General features: G+C 42.1%; 1 protein-coding gene across 5 annotated transcripts in view; it reads left to right on the forward strand.

The window, feature by feature from the left end:
* Positions 1–18650, forward strand: part of SPOCK3 (SPARC (osteonectin), cwcv and kazal like domains proteoglycan 3) — a 445886-nt gene that overhangs the window by 154993 nt on the left and 272243 nt on the right. For 4 of the 5 annotated variants that reach the window (XM_007457383.1, XM_007457379.1, XM_007457380.1 and 1 more), the window contains one exon: positions 16112–16226. The exons of the other annotated variant lie outside the window; for it this stretch is intronic. In XM_007457383.1, coding sequence (XP_007457445.1) covers positions 16112–16226 — 115 coding nt within the window. The remainder of the gene's footprint in view (positions 1–16111; positions 16227–18650) is intronic. 5 annotated transcript variants of the gene reach the window in all.

Genomic DNA, 18650 nt, shown 5'->3' on the forward strand with positions numbered 1-18650 from the left:
CCTGCTGATAAATTAGTGGTCATGTTTATTGCGACGATGATGTCATGATACCATGATATTATGACTAACATTTCTGCCAATGGCTTTCAACTAAATTAAATCACAGCGGGTGATAATGCAGCCCTGCTGAGTATCTGTGCTGAGCTCGAGCAGTTGAGAAATAAAACCATTGGTCGTAATTGAAGAATTCGGGTTTCTCTGTAGTAGTTTTTCACAGGAAACTAAAGAGGATGAGTCCAAATTGGCCCAGAATAACACGATAATCACTCCTTATTGCCTCATTAGCATCTTAAGAGATAATGACAGTGGAGACCTTTAGTGTGTTTTCCACAACCTAAATAGAAACGCAACTGATAATTTTTAGAGTTGGAGACAGAACAAAATGTCATTAAAGTCAGGCTCTTGTCTTCTCAGCTTTTTTATGTTGCTGTTGTTGTGTTTCCTGCGATAGTTAAGAAAACTGAGTTGAAATAAACCCGTGTGTCTTGGTAGAACACCTGTATCCTTTCTTTGTAGAGCTGGGCTTACCTGTGAGCACGCCTCCTGTCTGTGTTAGGTCTCAGCCATGCGTTACAAGCCTTGACTGGGCATGTAGCACCCACAGAGGTGGATGCACGATGTTCCGTGTGACCTTAGGAACCACACAGGACAGTTACGTGACTTTACTGACGTTGAAGCCAGATTTCAGTGGTGGTGTAACCTGTGAGGCTGGCGGACTTCCAGCCCTGGGTCCCGCCCTCCAATTCTCCTTTCCTGCCAGTGACAGCTGGCGTGCCCACCAGCATTGCCACCTGCGTCTTTGCCTCTGACACCAGCTGGTAATTGAGCATCTTTAGAGTCAGTAATTAAGTCATGTGCAAAAATTGGACACTTCATGTGTACCTCACATACCTGCTCCCGCCCCGCCCCTCAAAAATTGCCCTAAAATCTTGGCTTTGTTTAATGGCGGTTGATTTCTTGTTTCTCAGGCTTGTAAGTTGGGCTCTTTCAGCCTCTTCCTCTTCATTCAGATTCTCTCTTAATCTGGTGAAGTAAATCAGCAGCTGCTCCTGCTGTGGTGAGTTTATATACGTCGTCAGCTTTAGTGTCAAGCAGAATAAATCAACCCTGGCTTGAGCTGAGCGTGAAGGTAAATGGCTAGAGTGAGGGCTACCATTGTCTGCATCCTTTGCTGGTCCAGATTACAAGTCCTGAGGAGCTAGATCGGATGGGTAGGTCCAGGTCTCACATTCACTCCATGACTGAGGCGCTTAGGCCCTGTGACTGGAGTAGAAGCATGTTGAGGTGATGGGGGGATGAACCTGAGAGGAAGACAGGCCTGTGACAGGAGGAGGGTGGCTCAGGAGGGGACGATCCACACCTGTTTTCTTCCTGCTGTTCCACCCCCGGGCGCTCACACTCTGCTCCAGGCTTGGTCTTTGCTTCTAGATCTCCTTTACTCTGCCCTTCAATCCACAGGAGGTGAGCGGCATCCTACGACAGAGCTTCAGTTTCATGAACTAAATGTCTTTTCTCCCATCTCCACACTTTCTCTTCACCGTGCGTGGCTTTGTGGTAGGTGAGCCGTTCACCACTTACATCGTTGATACTGGGATGTGTCCGTCAACACCCTGATCACAGAACGTGTGACGTTTAGGACCTTACAGTGCTGTCAGAGAATACAATATATTAGTCAAGTGAAGGAATATTTGTGTTTGCGGAAGATAACGAACAATAAAGGAGATATATTCTCTTTGTCCTCAACACGTGTGAATATCCCTTTACTGAAATAGATCAGCCATATAATAAAACAATTCATAATGGACTATAATACATGTAGGATTTATTGTATTTATGTTGTCTTTTCTCATATCTGTAATATAGTACCCTGTGACAGGCTAAGACTCAATCAGTATGAAAATATTATTAGACCAGATTTTTTTTTTTTTTTTTTTTGCGGTATGCGGGCCTCTCACTGCTGTGGCCTGCCCCCCATTGCGGAGCACAGGCTCCGGACGCGCAGGCCCAGCGGCCATGGCTCACGGGCCCAGCCGCTCCGCGGCATGTGGGATCTTCCCGGACCGGGGCATGAACCCGTGTCCCCTGCGTCGGCAGGCGGACTCTCAACCACTGCGCCACCAGGGAAGCCCTAGACCAGATTTTTTATTAATTGGATGTTATTCGTCTGAGTGTAAAAATATAGGAATTTATCTTAACATTAATGTGAAGATTAAACTCAAATTAGTAACTTCGGGTGAAGTTTACTTTTTAAGTTTAATTTGTGGATTATGCCTCAAAGATATGATATGGTAAGTAAATTATGAAGAAGGGAAAATAGGAAAGCTACGGTCTCGTTGAACTCAGGACCAGCAGAGCAGGCGGCCTGGGCTGTGGGTTCATGTGTGACCCAGTACAGAGGCGACCAGAAGCTCCGTTACCGGGGGATGGTTAAAAGCGCGCTTGCAGGGAACTCTGCTTAAGAAGTAGGAGTAATGTCTGAAAACGGCAACTTCTCAAGACAGCTCCCGCCCACGTAAAGCTGTGGGTAGAGCAAGAGGGAGACTCACGTGCAGGGTTGGGACAAACCTCTCCGGGCTGTAAGCTCGGTGACTAGACGAGCGATGTCAGCAGCCGGACCTCTGGATGGAACTTGGACCTGTTTCGATGCCAGTTCTTGTCTGGGAGCCTCAAAGGCCCAAATGTAAACAGCCCCTCAAAGCATGGAGGGACTCAGGGAAGGAGACAGAGAGGAGAGAGAGATTGTTCTGGTCAAGATGAGCCTTCAAATCAAAGTTGTAAAAGACACGAGGGAAAATAAAGCAGAGAAACATTAATAAAGGTAATTAGCAGGATTGGAAAAATTAACACTAACTGTGCATTGAAGGACCTATTCCAAGAGAAGAATCAAATTAAATTCTGGCAGTTGAGTAGAATGAGTAACTTAAGTGCTGATGAACTCCAGGTGTTGACTTCTGAGTGTACGTGGTAAACCCCAGCTTAAGACAGATGGGGACCAAAAACGTTTAAGCAGTGAAAATGTCCATTTTGCATCATGTAAGCTCAGAAACTTCCAGGCAAGTCTGTGCGTCCTGTTGTCCCTTGGCCCGTCCGTGCCTTCCAGAATTATCTTCCTTTGTGCTGCCGTGTGGCTCCCTGGTGGTGGTCTTTGACCTGTCTCTGTAGGGTTGTGAAACATTCTGGCCACGTGGCTGCTGTAACTACCAGGACGGTGGCTGTGAGTCCAGGAATCTGACTCAGATGAGTTGGTGCCAGTTTTGTCCTCCTGACCTGGGGAGACCGAGCAGGGAGACCAGGGCAGGTGTGGGACTCGCCTTCTGATGTTTCCCTGCCCTGTCTTCCTTGCCTAAGTCACCATCCCTGGATGAGAACTTCAGGACCCACCTTGAGAACATGTCTGGGAGAAATGGGACCAGTTGCCCGTCACCGTTTACTTACATTTGCGTTCAGAGGGTTGATGCGTGGGCATCACCAGATTTTACTATAATCCTTTTCCCTAACATTTTTCTCCAACCAGGACCAGCTGGCAAGAAATGGCAGCAATGAAATTTGGGTGATTTCTTTATAAGTCAATTACTTAAGACAAGTTAAATAAAAATGCAGTGAATGAGTAGATGTTAATTTTTCTGTCTTAGAAATAGTAAATATTGCCCTTAAAAAAAATCATTTATTATTTCAAACAATGAGTTTGTAAAGTCTGAACCTTTTGTTTAAAGATTTTTTTTTCAAACTCCAACATTCTTACAGTCTATACTTCATGAATTGCATAAAATAATAATATTTTGTTAATCCAGTTTCAATACATGATGCAATTCACCTACTGTTTCTGCAGTTACATGCTCAGGAAACTCACCTGGTTTAGTGAATCTAAGAGACTGTGAGATATTTTCAACACCTCCCTCACTGGTACCTTTCCCTTTTTATTCTGGCCTTAAGAAACAGATGCATCCCACCTCACCACCTCCCTTTTCTCCATGCTGCCAGGACTAATTGTGCCTAGATTGGTGTTTTATTTGATTTAGTGGGTTTTAGAGGTGAGCAGTTTTTTTTCCTTTTCTTTTCTTTTATTTATTTATTTATTTTTTCCGGTACGTGGGCCTCTCACTGTTGTGGCCTCTCCCGTTGCGGAGCACAGGCTCCGGGCACGCAGGCTCAGTGGCCATGGCTCACGGGCCCAGCCGCTCCGCGGCATGTGGGATCCTCCCGGACCGGGGCACGAACCCGTGTCCCCTGCATCGGCAGGCGGACTCTCAACCACTGCGCCACCAGGGAAGCCCTCTTTTCTTTTATTATTTTATATTTTATTTTATTTATTCTATGCCACTCCCTGAGGCATGCAGTATCTTAGTTCCCCAACCAGGGATCGAACCTGTGCCCCCTGCAGTGGAAGCGCGGACTCTTAACCACTGGACCACCAGGGAAGTCCCTTCTTTTTCTTTTGGCAGTGAGAAATCAGGAGATGATTATTTTTATAGAGAAAAATGATGTTAAACAATGTTATTAAAAACGGTGTGTATTCAAGACACTTTTAATATTCCTGCAAAGGTGGGTACTGGGATGTTATAGAGAAACTTTGAATTTATCCTGCTATTCTTTTTGGAAACTGACAAGTACTTGCCCAGCACTTCTCCCGGAGGCTCAGTAAACTTCTCACCTGCCTGACAGTCCTAGCACGTGACCGCCTGACACAGTATTTCCTGCTGGGCGACGGGGACTCTGTCTTCAGGCTGCCTGCCACCTGCCCAACAGGCCGGGTTCTGTGAGGTTGGCCCCTAACAGAACCCACTTAGCACATCAGCACCTGTCAGGGGGGCTCTCAGCTGTGTGTCAGGGCAGGAAGGTCGGGGGCCTCCGCTCAGTGGACATTCCCTCCAGCTTTGTCCACAAGTGTCCGGTCGCTTGTCTAGGACACACAACACATGTCGCCATGGTGGCCGACATCCTAAAGCCCCGGGAGGTCCCCCTCTCAGCTGAAATAAGGATGTACCATGGGGCTGTGAATATAAGAAGTCGGTGACCGTGCTGCTCTCTTTTCCTTACATTCGGCCAGTTAGATGCAGCCTAAGGGTTACAACCACTGAGCACAAGAAGGTCAGAGAATGTGGTGAAATGATGCTTCAGTTTCGTGATGGTTGTTACATGGTATTATTTTCATTCTGTTCCTTTTATTTCCTGATAGCCTCGTCAAAAAGATACATTTCTAATATTTACTATTAACAACTACGCAGCCGTTCATTGCTGCTGATTCCACGTGTTTGATGTGGAGCCGCATCTTGTCGTTCTCGGCTTTTGTGCCAGGACTGGATGCTGCTCTGGTTTAGGCCTGATCGGACCCCATTGCCTTGTCCGTTTACAAACCCAGAAAAGTGACTAGGAAGACTTTTTGAGTGTTTTGGCTATTTTGATAAATGCCTCAGTCAACAAAAATTTCCAGTGTCTTTAGATTTCTAAATTAGTTGTTTGGGGATGTTAACTCGCTGGATGTGGTGGTGGTACCGAGCCAAACTCGGGTCCACTCACCCACGCGCAGTAAAGCCAGTCCCCTGACGTCGGGTCGTGGTGAAGGAAGGTGCAGTGTTTATTGCAGGCTCCAAACAAGGATTGCAGGGCATCTAGTGCTTAAAGCACCCAGACTTGCCGAAGGCTTTCAGGGAAGGGATTTTAAAGACAGAGTGAGGGCAAGTGTAAAACCGTCTTCATTTTAAAGGTCTGGGCGCCCTTAAAACCTCTTTCCATATTTAAGATGTTAAGATCCCCACGGTTATGTGGAAGTCTTTTGTGGACGTTACCAACAGCCTGTAAGTGCACATTTGAGAAAGTGAGATCTAATTCTGCATTCTTTTTCCTGTCATTACTTGTTTTTCATTGACTTTACCTGTCCTTAGTGTACAATAGTTACCTTATAAAAGAACATGCTTCACTGATGGGGAGGGCTTGATTTTCAGTACCTAAGTTTCAGGTGAAATGTGTCATCTTTGATTTTTGATTGTGTCCTCTCCTGGGCTGAGATAGTTCATGGAGAAAGCCTTAAATATTATCTTGGAGAACGGAGCTTTTTCTTTTGAAAGCCTCGTAAAAAGGAGGAAATGAGGCTTTCCTCATTTTTACTGATGCATGATTTACATAAAATAAAGTGAAATAAATTAAAATATACAGTTTGATCCATTTTCGTGGATGCAGATCATTGAATTAATACCACCTCAGTCGAAGCAGAAAGAGAGAGCACACCTTCCTCACACTGTCTGCTCTGCCCTCTCTCCTAGCCCCCGGCCCCATCCCCCGTCCTGGCCTGACCCAAGCCATCCCTACTCCGAGATGTTGGAACTTCTTTCATTTAATTTAGTTTAGCTTGCTGTAGAATTTGATGTACATGGAACTACACTGTGTGTATATCTCATGTCTACTATTTTTTGATCGGTATAATGTTTTTGAGACTCAGCCAACATTTTTGCATTTTTGGGGGGTTTTTTTGAGTCTGTTTTATTGTTGGGTAGTATTCTGTCTGCATGACAACAATTTGTTGATTCACTCCTCCACTGATGGGTATTTGAGTTCTTTCTTATAACCGTGGATGCCACAAACATTTTTGTAATAGTCTTTTTGTGAACATGCAAAAAAATTATCTTGGCTGAATTCATAGACGTAGCGTGGTTTAACTATATAACAAAGCGCTGAACTACGTTCCAGAGAGGTCATGCAGGGCGTCAGTTTATGTCCTGTCATCTCTCAACACACCTTTCTCTGCAGCCGTGGAGCTGGATCCGGGAGCACATGGCCTTTGTAGCCAACACAAAGTTCAGCTTTGTCAGTAGAGGGGCTACAAGGGCGTTGCATAGTGGCGGGGGGGCGGTTCTCTCTGGTTTCTCCTTATGTCTTGGCAGGGGTACATGATGGAGACAGGCAGGGGTCTCCACCGCAGCTGCACCCCATGGCAGGCTTGCACACCCCAGGCTCAGGGGACGCCTCACACCCCAGGTCTTGCACTGGAGAATGGATGCCCGATACTCAGGGTCCCCACGAGCACACTCCTGTCAGCGCCAGCCGAGCCGCACATGGGGTGGAGGCTTCCTGGTGCCCCCCAGCTGCAGTCCCTCCCTCCAGCCTGGGTGCACCCATACCAGCCATGGGGGCAGTGGGACGCTGTTGCCTGCTCTCCAGAGACTGTGGCCCAGCTCAGTCCTGTCAGCCAGATGCTCAGGCACCCAGTGGGTGGTAGCTTTCTCCAGCGAGGTCTGCGTCCCAAGTCTGGGAGGAGCCGTGGGTTCCTGGGTCAGTTCCTCCCCTTTGCTCTGCCTCAGCGTCAGTGTTTGCCTCTGTTTCAGGACGAAGCGTGTAGGTGCTTAGAAGCCCTGATTGTGTCTCTTAGGGATTAGCTTCATTGTCCTTTCAGAAAGAATGCATGTGGACATTATCATTTTTCCTTTTAAATAGGCAAAAACGGAAGAGTAGAGTTTACTTCGGGAAGCCGTGAGCTTAGAGTCAGTGGCCTGATCAAGGGCAGAGTGTGGCTCAGGGTAGGTGTTTGTAGCTGCCTGGCAAGTCACAGAAGTTTTGTAGGACTTTAATAACTGTCACTTAGAATACAAACAAGAATGGGCAAATGGAGTACTTTCTGTACATCTGGAAATGTTCTAGGCAGTTAACACACATTTATGCAAAGTCACATAAACGTATTTTCTACTCAGTACTCATTTTCTAAATTATTTCTTATTTTTTAATGTCATGGCTCCCAGGTCAGTTAAAGCACAAAACTACAGAATATGTTATTTTATATTTTAGAATTAGCCCAATTTCTTCCGTTTATAGGTGAAGACATTGGGTATAGAATAGTTAGGGGCATAAGCAGGAACTGTAGGTAAACATTATTTCATAAGACAAGCTGTTATTGTTGTATTTTTAGGGACTTTTCCTTATGATTCTGTTTCAGGCAGCCCTTTAGTAAATGTGAACCAAATCATAGGTATGTTTAGCTCTAATATTGGAAAGAAAATCCCAGATATAAACCTTTATGATGGAGATTAAATGTCATCATCTTTATATATGAAATAATAGATTTGAAAATGGAAACCGGTAAAAATGAGTTTTACACGTAACCAATTTTTCTGGAATGCATCTACTTTATAAAAGAAACACTACTAGCATTTCTCACTTTAAGGGTCAATATGATGTATTGACAAAGAAAAAGAATGATAAAGAACTGAAGAGAATGTCATGTTGAAAATCTTCATCAGTCTTTGACTAGAACAGAACAACTCTAGGAAGAGATTCTGCCTTGTGGCTCCCGGAGTTTTCATTAACTTTGATTGATCAATGCAGTAGTCAGTTGCATTTAATACACCTTTATAAGATAGGATATTATTGAAATAAACACTCTTATATTTGATATATATTTATTACAAAATAAATTAATCAAGCCATTGCATCTGAATCTGTGAATTGTGTAGACCTCCACATGTAGTGTTTGTAGTGGGGACACCAAGTTAGAGTGGGTGGTTTTTATGTAACTGAAATGATAGTAAGGTTCAAACTAAGAAAGTCACTGCAAAGACTTGAGGCTACATTTAATCACATTTAACACCATAAAACTGGCTGTCAAAAGTCTAATTAACTCTCAGGCATTAGTCTGTTTTCCACGCTGCTCACTTGCACAGCCTTTCATTATAACATCTGGCAAAGGTTTAAAACATTCCCTAGAAGACCCCTTCTTCCTTTAGTTTCACGGCGTAGAGCTACAGTGAAGTGAACTCTTGTTAGAAAAGCAACAAAAGCATATTTGATGCTTGAACCATGAGGAAGGCTTTTAATCTCATTTCGGGGTTGCAGGTTACTTCATTTTTTGTAAAAGCATCCAATTAAGCTTCAAGAGACAGGTTCCAAGTGAATGCTGATACGTATGTTGATTTTACTCTTTAGTGCTGTTGACATTTTTCCAAAATTAAAACCCAACTTTCGGTGGCGCAGTTCACCTGCTCTTAAATCATGATGAATATCCAACTGAGTCTTTGTTTTCTTGGTCTTATTCCAACTGCTAAAGAGTTCTCTCATCACCTGAATACACTTTACGTTACCAGTTGAAATTCAGAAGGGCGCGTTTGCTCAGATGTTTGCTAGACTAGCTGGAGATGAACATTCCAAAGCACAAAATTTTGATGATAACAAAATATTATAATATTCGGGAGGTAAAGAATGATTGCCTACGTGGACGGCAAGCAGACGTACTAGTTAGCGGCATCTGACGGCAAAAGAACATGAAATAATATCTTCATTGTGGTAAAGAAAAAATAATTATCAAATAAAGTTCCAGGCACAGCTAAATTACCCTTTAAGAGGGGCTGAAAAATAAAGATACATTCCGAAAAATAAATAAATATCGAAGGCAGAGCACAAATTGTGCTTTGTTGAAACGATCGCAAAAGGATGTACTTCAACAAATAGAAGGAAGTCATACAAGAAAACCCAAAAGGAAGAGTGAATTGCAAGAAGCAGTGATGGGCATAAATTGGTAGGCTTGATAATTTTAGATGCGCTATGTCAGTAAAAATAATAATAATAGAAATAATGACTAATTTGCAGGGGTGGGGTGGTAACGTGTGGTGTAACTAATAGAAAGTGGGGGGCTTCCCTGGTGGCGCAGTGGTTGAGAATCTGCCTGCTAATGCAGGGGACACGGGTTCGAGCCCTGGTCTGGGAGGATCCCACGTGCCGCGGAGCAACTAGGCTCGTGAGCCACAACTACTGAGCCTGCGCGTCTGGAGCCTGTGCTCCGCAGCAAGAGAGGCCGCGACAGTGAGAGGCCCGCGCACTGCGATGAAGAGTGGCCCCTGCTTGCCACAACTAGAGAAAGCCCTCGCACAGAAACGAAGACCCAACACAGCAAAAATAAATAAATTAGTTAATAAACTCCTACCCCCAACATCTTCTTTAAAAAAAAAAAAAGACAAAATGGTGAGGAAAGTGAATTTCAAAGATTTGATGCTGATGTGTTCGAAGGTCCTAGTTCCCTTTAGAAGGAGGACGAACGACTTATTATATGGGTATTCTTATCAGTTATGCCAGCTATGCACGTAAACATCTAAAGGAATCAACTAAAGAGATGTCATAATTTTCAAACCAGCTGGAAGGACAAAGGTGCTAAATGAATAAAATACAACCAGTGCACTATGAGGCAGGGAAGGGGAAAGAAAAGCAAAGGAAAAAGAACACTGCGAAATAGAAAGCACAAAATAACGTGATAGAAAAGAGTCCAGTTATATAAAAAAAAAATTACAATAGGTAAAACAGAAAAAGAGATAAATTGTCTTAGGTTGGGCTTCTAAATCCATCTAAGGGTTTCGAAAGCTGCCTTTAAAATATAAAAATTAAGAATTGAAAAATAAAGGGATTGGAGGAAAAGTTCACCAGGAAAATACAAGTCAGAAGAAGAAAAGTAGTTACAGCAACATTAATGTCGGACAAAGTGTACGTAGTGGAAGGGAGAATCAGGAAGTTTCTTCAGTGGATTCAGGTTGCTGCCTCCACACACCTGTTCAAACCAGGTGTTGCCTGAGCCCCTGAAACCATTTCTGCCCTGCTCTGTGGCCACCCTTGGCCCCGTGCCCATCTTCCTTATCCCTTCTCTCCTGGACATTTTGTTAGTTTCCCCGTTGGTCATGTATTCTTCAGAGCATCTCCAGATTCTTGTGTGTGACAAACCTCATTACGCCACTCCCCAACTCAAAATCCCTCAACCATGTAGCATTACTGACAAGGTGAAACTCCAGTGGGTCAGAAGCTTCCATCTTCATTCCCCAGTGTTTCCCCACACTACTTGCTGGTGTCACCCACATTTGCATTTCACTGATCCTGAACTGTCTGCCACTCCCTGAATAGGGAATCCTCTCGCCATTATATAATCCCTTCATCTGCGTGTGTGTGTTTGTTACCACAAAGCTAAATACACACACACACACACACACACACACACACACACACACGTATATAATATACACCCAACAGTGTATTCTACTTAGCTATTTATTCGTCTCTCTTCCAGTAAAAGGGTTGAGTCTGTGGGGAGCACGTAGGGTATGTGGTGTCATGTGTGCTGAAATGCAATAATCCACTTTAGGAGCACGATGAAAAGAATGAAATTTTGCTATTTGCAGTAACATGGGTAAGTCAGACAAAGAAAGACTTATATGTGGAAGTTAATATAATAAAAAAGAGACAGACTCACAGATACAGAGAACAAACTAGTCATTACTAGTGGGCAGGGGAGTAAGAGGTACAAGCTATTAGGTATAAGATAAGTTACAAGTATATATTGTACAACACAGGGAATATAGCCAGTATTCTATGATAATTATAAATGGAGAGTAACCTTTAAAAATCGTGAATCACTTGCTGTACACTTGTAACAATCAAATGTTGTACACTTGTAACTTATATAAGTCGACTATACTTCAGTAATAAAAGGAGGAAAAAAATATCAGTTAAGTCCTCAGGTTAGTTCATATCAATGAGAAAGATTATTGAATTATTAGATTATTATTAGATTAGTGGACGAAGAAAAGAACATAACCAAGTGAATTGAATGCACTAGCTGAAATCTTCCTAGGTGTGGTTTTACTGGGTGATTGAGAGAAAGTTAAAAACACTAATGCAGGATAGAATAGGATTAGGTAATTTGAAAAAGATGGAAAGAATGGAGCGCAGTGGGGGGCGGAGGTGGTTTTATCCAGCCTCTAAGATACAGGATTGATTCTGATCCATGGGCTTCAGCCAAGAGGAAGATGGTTGTGTCATTGTTGTGATTTCAAGAATAAAATCTCAGGCATCTGTATTTATAGCCTGTGATGTTTTATAGTTGTAAGCTGCCAACAATGAGTTCTACTCGGAAGTACAGATGGTTAAAATCACATGCACAGAAAGTGTCTTCTTTTGTTGCAGATTCTCCGTACGGGCTTCCTCGTGTTCACTTTCTGTTATATTTTCCATCTCTTGACAAAGGCTCCTGCCTTCTCTTTTATTTGATCATTTATGGAAAGTTTTATGCCAAACTTGCATTAAATTCTTTTTCATGTGCTGTATTTGTTCTGATAATTTCCTTCTCACTCTACATCAATTTTTGAGTTCTGATCTATCTTATTAAATAGATATAACATGAGAGGGTCATGGAACTTTTGAAAATTACCTAATGTGGGCTATATAAGGTAAAGAAAACTGAAAGAAATAACTATAGCTATCAATAGTCTTCATTCAAAGTACAATTAGATTAGATTAACCATGATAGTTTTATATGTACTATATAGTGTTTCATTTCAAAGTGGAAATACTCCTTTTTTAGAGTGATGTCCTAGATTAACTATATCAACAATGAGTATATGACATATACGTTTACAAGGCACAGTTGTAGGTGCCATGTCATTGTTTAGTTGTTAGACAGAATTCTTTAATTTTAATCAATATTTAAAAGTCATATTAATAATTAAAAATCAAAGTAGACTGAGGACTAGAAATAGCTCGACATTTTTAAGGTGTACAAAGTTATTGTATGTTTTTCTTTTATGTTGTCCAACAGGAAATCGTATGATTCCAAGGTATCATCGTTTTTTAATTAGCGGCAGTTTAAACTGTGACGGTATAATGAGAATGTCCCAGAAATTTGCATTTTCATACTGAACAAAGAATGCTTAACGTTTTATAGGGAATAAAATAATACAGTTTATCTTAATTTTTGATACTACTTAGAAATTAAGAGAAAGTATAGTTGAGCTAATCATTGCTTGTCAGAAAGTGTTTCGCTTAGACTGGAGGAAATGGGAGATTTGTGTTGCAAATACATGTGTTTAATGTCTTGACCATTTTATTGGATTGCCCAGAAAGTTCATTTGGGTTTTTCTGTAAGATCTTTTTGGCCAACCCAACATCATGCTATGTCTGTTAGGGAATATTTTATCAATATATGTGTTCATATTCTTTATTTTAAACTTCACGTTTGTTTGAAATCTCAAATAAGAGTTTTACACAGATATACTTTGTATTTTTTTTTTTTAATAAATTTGTTTTATTTATGTATTTTTGGCTGTGTTGGGTCTTCGTTGCAGTGCAGGGGCTTCTCATTGTGGTGGCTTCTCTTGTTGCGGAGCACGGGCTCCAAGCGCACGGGCTTCAGTAGTTGTGGCTCGCGGGCTGTAGAGCGCAGCCTCAGTAGTTGTGGTGCCCAGGTTCAGTGGCTCTGCGGCATGTGGGATCTTCCCGGACCAGGGCTCGAACCCGCGTCCCCTGCACTGGCAGGCGGATTCTTAACCATTGTGCCACCAGGGAAGCCCTATACTTCGTATTTTTAAAGGAAGAAAATATGTATCTATCTATATCTGTCTATATGCAATATATATACACATATATCTGTTTATATACATATTTTACTGGATTCACTGATTGTCAAAATGAACTCATTTATTTAGGTTATTGACTAAATATGCCTAAGATTTAACATATTCGTAAAACTAAGTTCGATTCATACACCACATATTAGCTCTAATTTACCTACGTTTGTCTACAAAAGACTGGCTCAAACCTACCTTTCATGTCCAGTGAAAAGCCCAGGGTCCTCCCAGATACTTTTTAAGATTCCAAATGCACATTCTTTTGGTCACCCTGGCTTCTACATGCACTGGGATTTTATGTTCAGCTTGCTGCGTCTCATGGATTCTCTCTCTCAACTTTGACCTGTACCCAAACTGGACACTCAGCCTTTTCCTTATCTATACCAACTCCCTCTCTGGCCTCCCCCCCCATAATAAATCACAAGAAAATATCACTAAGCATCACCAGTAGAGATCACCAATAGCTATATTATTTAAACTAGAGAAAAGGTGTCAACAACACAATGCCTATCAACTAGTGAATGGACAAATAAATGTAGAATAGCCATGCAATGAAATATTATTCAGCAACATAAAAGAATGCAGCTATAACATGGTTGGACCTTGAAAACATTGTTCTAAATGAAGGAAACCACTCAGAAAAGACCACATATTATATGATTCCATTTGTATGAAATCTATAGAGACAAAAAATCGATTAGCGGGTGCCCACTGTAGGTGGTTGTCATAGGTTGGGAGAATAAGGGTGATAACTAAAGGGTATGGCTATTTTTCTGAGGTGATAATACTATTCTGAAATTGATTAATAGTTTTACAAATATGAATATACTGAAAAACCATTGAATTAATTTTTATTAAAATATAATTGACTTAAAATATTATATTCGTTTCAGGTGTACAACATAGTGCTTCAGTATTTCTGTACATTATAAAATGAGCACCTCAGTAAGTCTAGTTACCATATGTCACTGTACAAAGTTATTACAATACTGTCGAGTCTATTCCCTATAAGGTTCCTTACATCCTATGCCTTATTCACTTTGTAACTGGATGTTTGTACCTCATTTCATGTTCTCCACTCATCCCCCCACATCCCCTCCCCTCTGGCACCCACCAGCTTATTCTCTGTATCTATAAGCCTGTTTCTGTTTTCTTATGTTTGTTCATTTGTTTTGTTTTTTAGATTCCACGTATAAGTGTAAAATCATACAGTATTTTTCCTTCTCCATCTGACTTATTTCACTGAGCATAATAACCCTCCAGGTCCATCCATGTTGCTGCAAATGGCATGATTTCATTCTTTTTTACAGCTGAGTAATATTCCATTGTATATATGAACCACATCATCTTTATCCATTCATCTGTCAGTGGACACGTAGGTTGCTTCCATGTCTTGGCTATTGTAAATACTGCTGCAGTGAACATAGGGTGGCAGAGATCTATTCAAATTTGTGTTTTTCTTTTCTTTGGATAAATATGCAGGAGTGGGATTGCTGGATCATACGGTAGTTCTATTTTTAGTTTTTTGAGAAACTTCCATACTGTTTTCTACAGTGGCTGCACCACTTTACATTCCCACCAACAGGGTACAGGGGTTCCCTTTTCTCTACATGCTCTACCAGTACTTGTTTTTTATTGTCTTTTTGTAACAGCCATTCTGACAGGGGTGAGGTGATATCTCATTGTGGTTTTGATTTATGTTTCCCTCATGATTATTGATGCTGAGCATCTTTTCACGTGCCTGTTGACATCTGTATGTCTTCTTTGGAAAATGTCTGTTCAGGTCTTCTGCCCAACTTTTAATTGGGTTGTTTGTTTTTTGATGCTGAGTTGAATGAGGACCCCTGGGCTAGGGGGCCCCTTGAGGGGCTGAGATCCCTTGCTCCTTGGGGAGAACCTCTGCAGTTTTGATTATCTTCCCGTTTGTGGGGTGCCAACACAGGGGTATGGGTCTTGACTATACTGCAGATTTTAAAATTTAAAAGAATGTATCGTATAGTAAACCAAATCTTAACCAAATTTTAAACTTTAAAAGAATAAATCATATAGTATGTGAGTTACATTGCAGTAAAACTGATATTAAAAAAAAAAAAACCACAACCACAGCAACAAATTACACAGTTTTGTGTTGGCAGCCACCAAGATAGAGGATTTTTTCTGGAGATACAGTAGTTCAGATGTCAGGCACAAACAGTTTAAAAATGAAAATACATCTCATTTCCTACCATGATGCCCTCAGGCAGCCCCGCATACAGCTGTAGACTTTTCTTGGAGATCCCAAGACTCTAATGTCGACTGACACCCTTTTGGGTTTCAGCCTTTTTTTCTACCCACCTGCATCCATCCAGGAAAAGCAGAAGTATAATTTATAATTCTTCACTGATACAAATATTGCAGCAACACACCCTACCTTCATTTCTCCACGTTGAATGCTTAGAAGGCAGTAGCAGCTACAGAGAGTTTCGGTCATAAAGTTTCTGTTTTGATCACACATAGTCTGATCACAGGGGTTTGTGCATTTCAGCTTCTGAACAGAATGGATGAGACTAAACTACAAATCTCTACTGACTCTGTGTTCCGTGAGTGGAAGCAAAACTGCCTCTTAATAGAGGAAGAATGTGAACAAAATTTACAGCTGAATGCTCTGTCAATTCCCTGATCAAATTGTGTTTGATGAGATTAGAACCTCCATTGTACAGAAACTTATTTTAATGTTTTCTGTGCAATCTCTTTCTTTTTTTTTTTAGCTCTAGACCCAACTAAAGACCCGTGCTTAAAGCTGAAATGTAGTCGCCACGAAGTGTGCATCATTCAAGGTTCTCAGACCGCAGTCTGCGTTGGTCAGCGGAGGCTCACGCACAGGTAACTTCGTAAACTCAGTCCCACTGACTGAATGGTTCTGTACCAGGAGTTACTGCCGAGTATGAATGTTTGGCAACGTCTGCTAAGCTTTTATCCAGAGTTTATTGAAACAGTTGCAAAACCTTGGCTAATACAATCATGATTCGCTTGGGTTAAACATTGTTATCAGTCAGAATTACTCTAGATTATAGAATTTAGGCATATATTGTTAGAAGAGGGTTTTTGTGAAGATTGCGTTAGAGGAGCTATATCTGCATACTTATACTTTTTTCAAGTTTAAGGAAAGTACAGTTTGGGTATCTTCTAAGTATTTCTGCATATGCCAACCCAAAAGTCCTATATCCCTCAGGGGAGAGTTAGGAACAAAGTTAATAGGAAAAAAAAGTGAATGATTGATGTTTATTAAAAAAAGCATCGCAACTAGAGGTCTGGGTCTTCAAGGAACCAGTGGTACTGCTGAAGCCCTGGGGTCTGTTCCCTGAAGGCTGACACAAAATCCCAAGAGGAGAAGAGAGTGTTTAAATATCTTATGTCAAGATCAGCACTGCTTCTGTCGGGTAGGTTGCCTGTGGAGAGGTGCCAGCAATTTAGAAACAGGATGTGGACTTCGGTGCTGAGTCAGGATGGGAACATGGCACAACCCACAAAGTGCAATCACGGGGTAGCTGACCGAGGCGGCAGGTGTACCCACTCCCTCTGTTACTCTAAAAGGAATTCTCTTTACGAGAACACTCTCTTCTGTGACAGTGGCTGTGATTATTCATGTTTTGTTTTCACATCAAATGAGCAAGAGAATTTCGCTATTTCAGGGGTGCTCAGAGACAAATTGGTTTTTGACTTTAGTGTACTGACATCTAAATTGTGTTAGTCAAACACACCAGCCGACCCAGAATAAGAACATCAGAGAGTGATAACGTAAGTAGCAGTTCTAGGAAGCAGCCAGCGTTTAAGTTTCTTTGATGTTCCTTATTTACAGGAAAGCACTTACACATTAAGCCCTTTATTCCGTGCTGAGTAGATTAGCGGGGGTCTCCGTTCCCTTTGCCCTGGCGGTGATGGCTGAACTCAAATACAGGGGCAGGTCAGTGTAGCCGAGATAGAGTTTTGGGAATGAGTTCACTTGGGACAAAGAATCGTGTCATATCAGTAACTTCCTCGTGGAACTAATAGAGGGATGGGGGGAAAAGAGAAGCACAGCATGGGGCCGGGAAGTGTAGGAGCCTCCCAGGAAAGGGCATTTCCTGAAATCAGCGCACTCTGGGCGCGGGGGGAGTTACAGGGGGGGTGAAGCATTTATCAGGTATTTACCCCCAGGCAATCATGACCTCTCTGTCGGTTTTATAGGAGGACAGCAACACTTTGGGCCAGAAGTTTATTTTTTTCCATATTTCCTTAGAATTCCAAACAGTTACTGAATTTCTTGGAGTTTCTATTTATTAGTCATGAAACATTTAAAATATTAGTATGTAAACATACATGTAGGGGTGTGGGAGAGGCGATTTCTACTTGAGAAGTCAGGAGGATGGTGTGGAAATGAATCCCTAAGTTGCAGAGAGTCCTTCGCTACATTTCATAGAAAAGCAAAACTGTTTGATCGCACGTTTCCGAGACCTCGGGGAGGTTTCCATGCACCCACATTTAACACCTTGGGAAAGGCTCTTTTTCCATCTCACCCCAGCTCCCTGAACCCCAAGAGGAGAGCAGGTGTAGACTTCCCAGTTAATAGCATGTCTGGGGCAGAGATGGTCTCCTGACGACCGCTGACCAATGAGCTGGGAGACGCTGAAATAACTGATGTCACAGAGCCAGGGAGCTTCAGAGCATCCACTCCTGTTTACTGACACCTGTGTCAGTGCTTTTTACCCATGTGCCTCTCACTGCTTCTCTGACTTACTGTAAACAGACTTAACTACAGACAAAAAGAAACTTCCTTGACCTGGTAAAGACTCTCGGAGGCCAAGAGCTAAATTTGAGTGTAAGCAGGTGAAGCGTCCTGAATCAGGACCACGGCCGGCTCTGCCTGGGCTGCAGTGGTGGGCTGCGTGAGGGCTGAGCTTTGAGGAGGTGGGCATCGGAGTGTTTTTGTAAATAGTGTTTAGTCCATTTCTGTTTCCGATAGAGACTTTAAAAATTGCACTCAGTACACACTATATTCAATAAATAAAAAACTAGTTTCTGAAGAAGTAAACTTAACATTTGACGTGCTTTGAGGATGTCGGCACATAGGGAATGTTTATACAGCACTTAGGGAAGGAGGGCTGTCATGCAGTGTGATCAGTAATGTAAATAATCGACTAATGTAAGTAACGTAGAGCTTACGTTGGGGGATTGTGTGTGTTTTGGGGGTGAGGCATGGAAACAGAGAAAACGGGCTTAATTAATCAATTTCGGCCATTTACATTGCTTAGGTTAGAAATTCCTGCT

The sequence above is a fragment of the Lipotes vexillifer genome, unplaced genomic scaffold (genome assembly GCF_000442215.2).
Source record: "Lipotes vexillifer unplaced genomic scaffold, Lipotes_vexillifer_v1.1 scaffold668, whole genome shotgun sequence".
Lineage (NCBI taxonomy): Eukaryota > Metazoa > Chordata > Mammalia > Artiodactyla > Lipotidae > Lipotes > Lipotes vexillifer.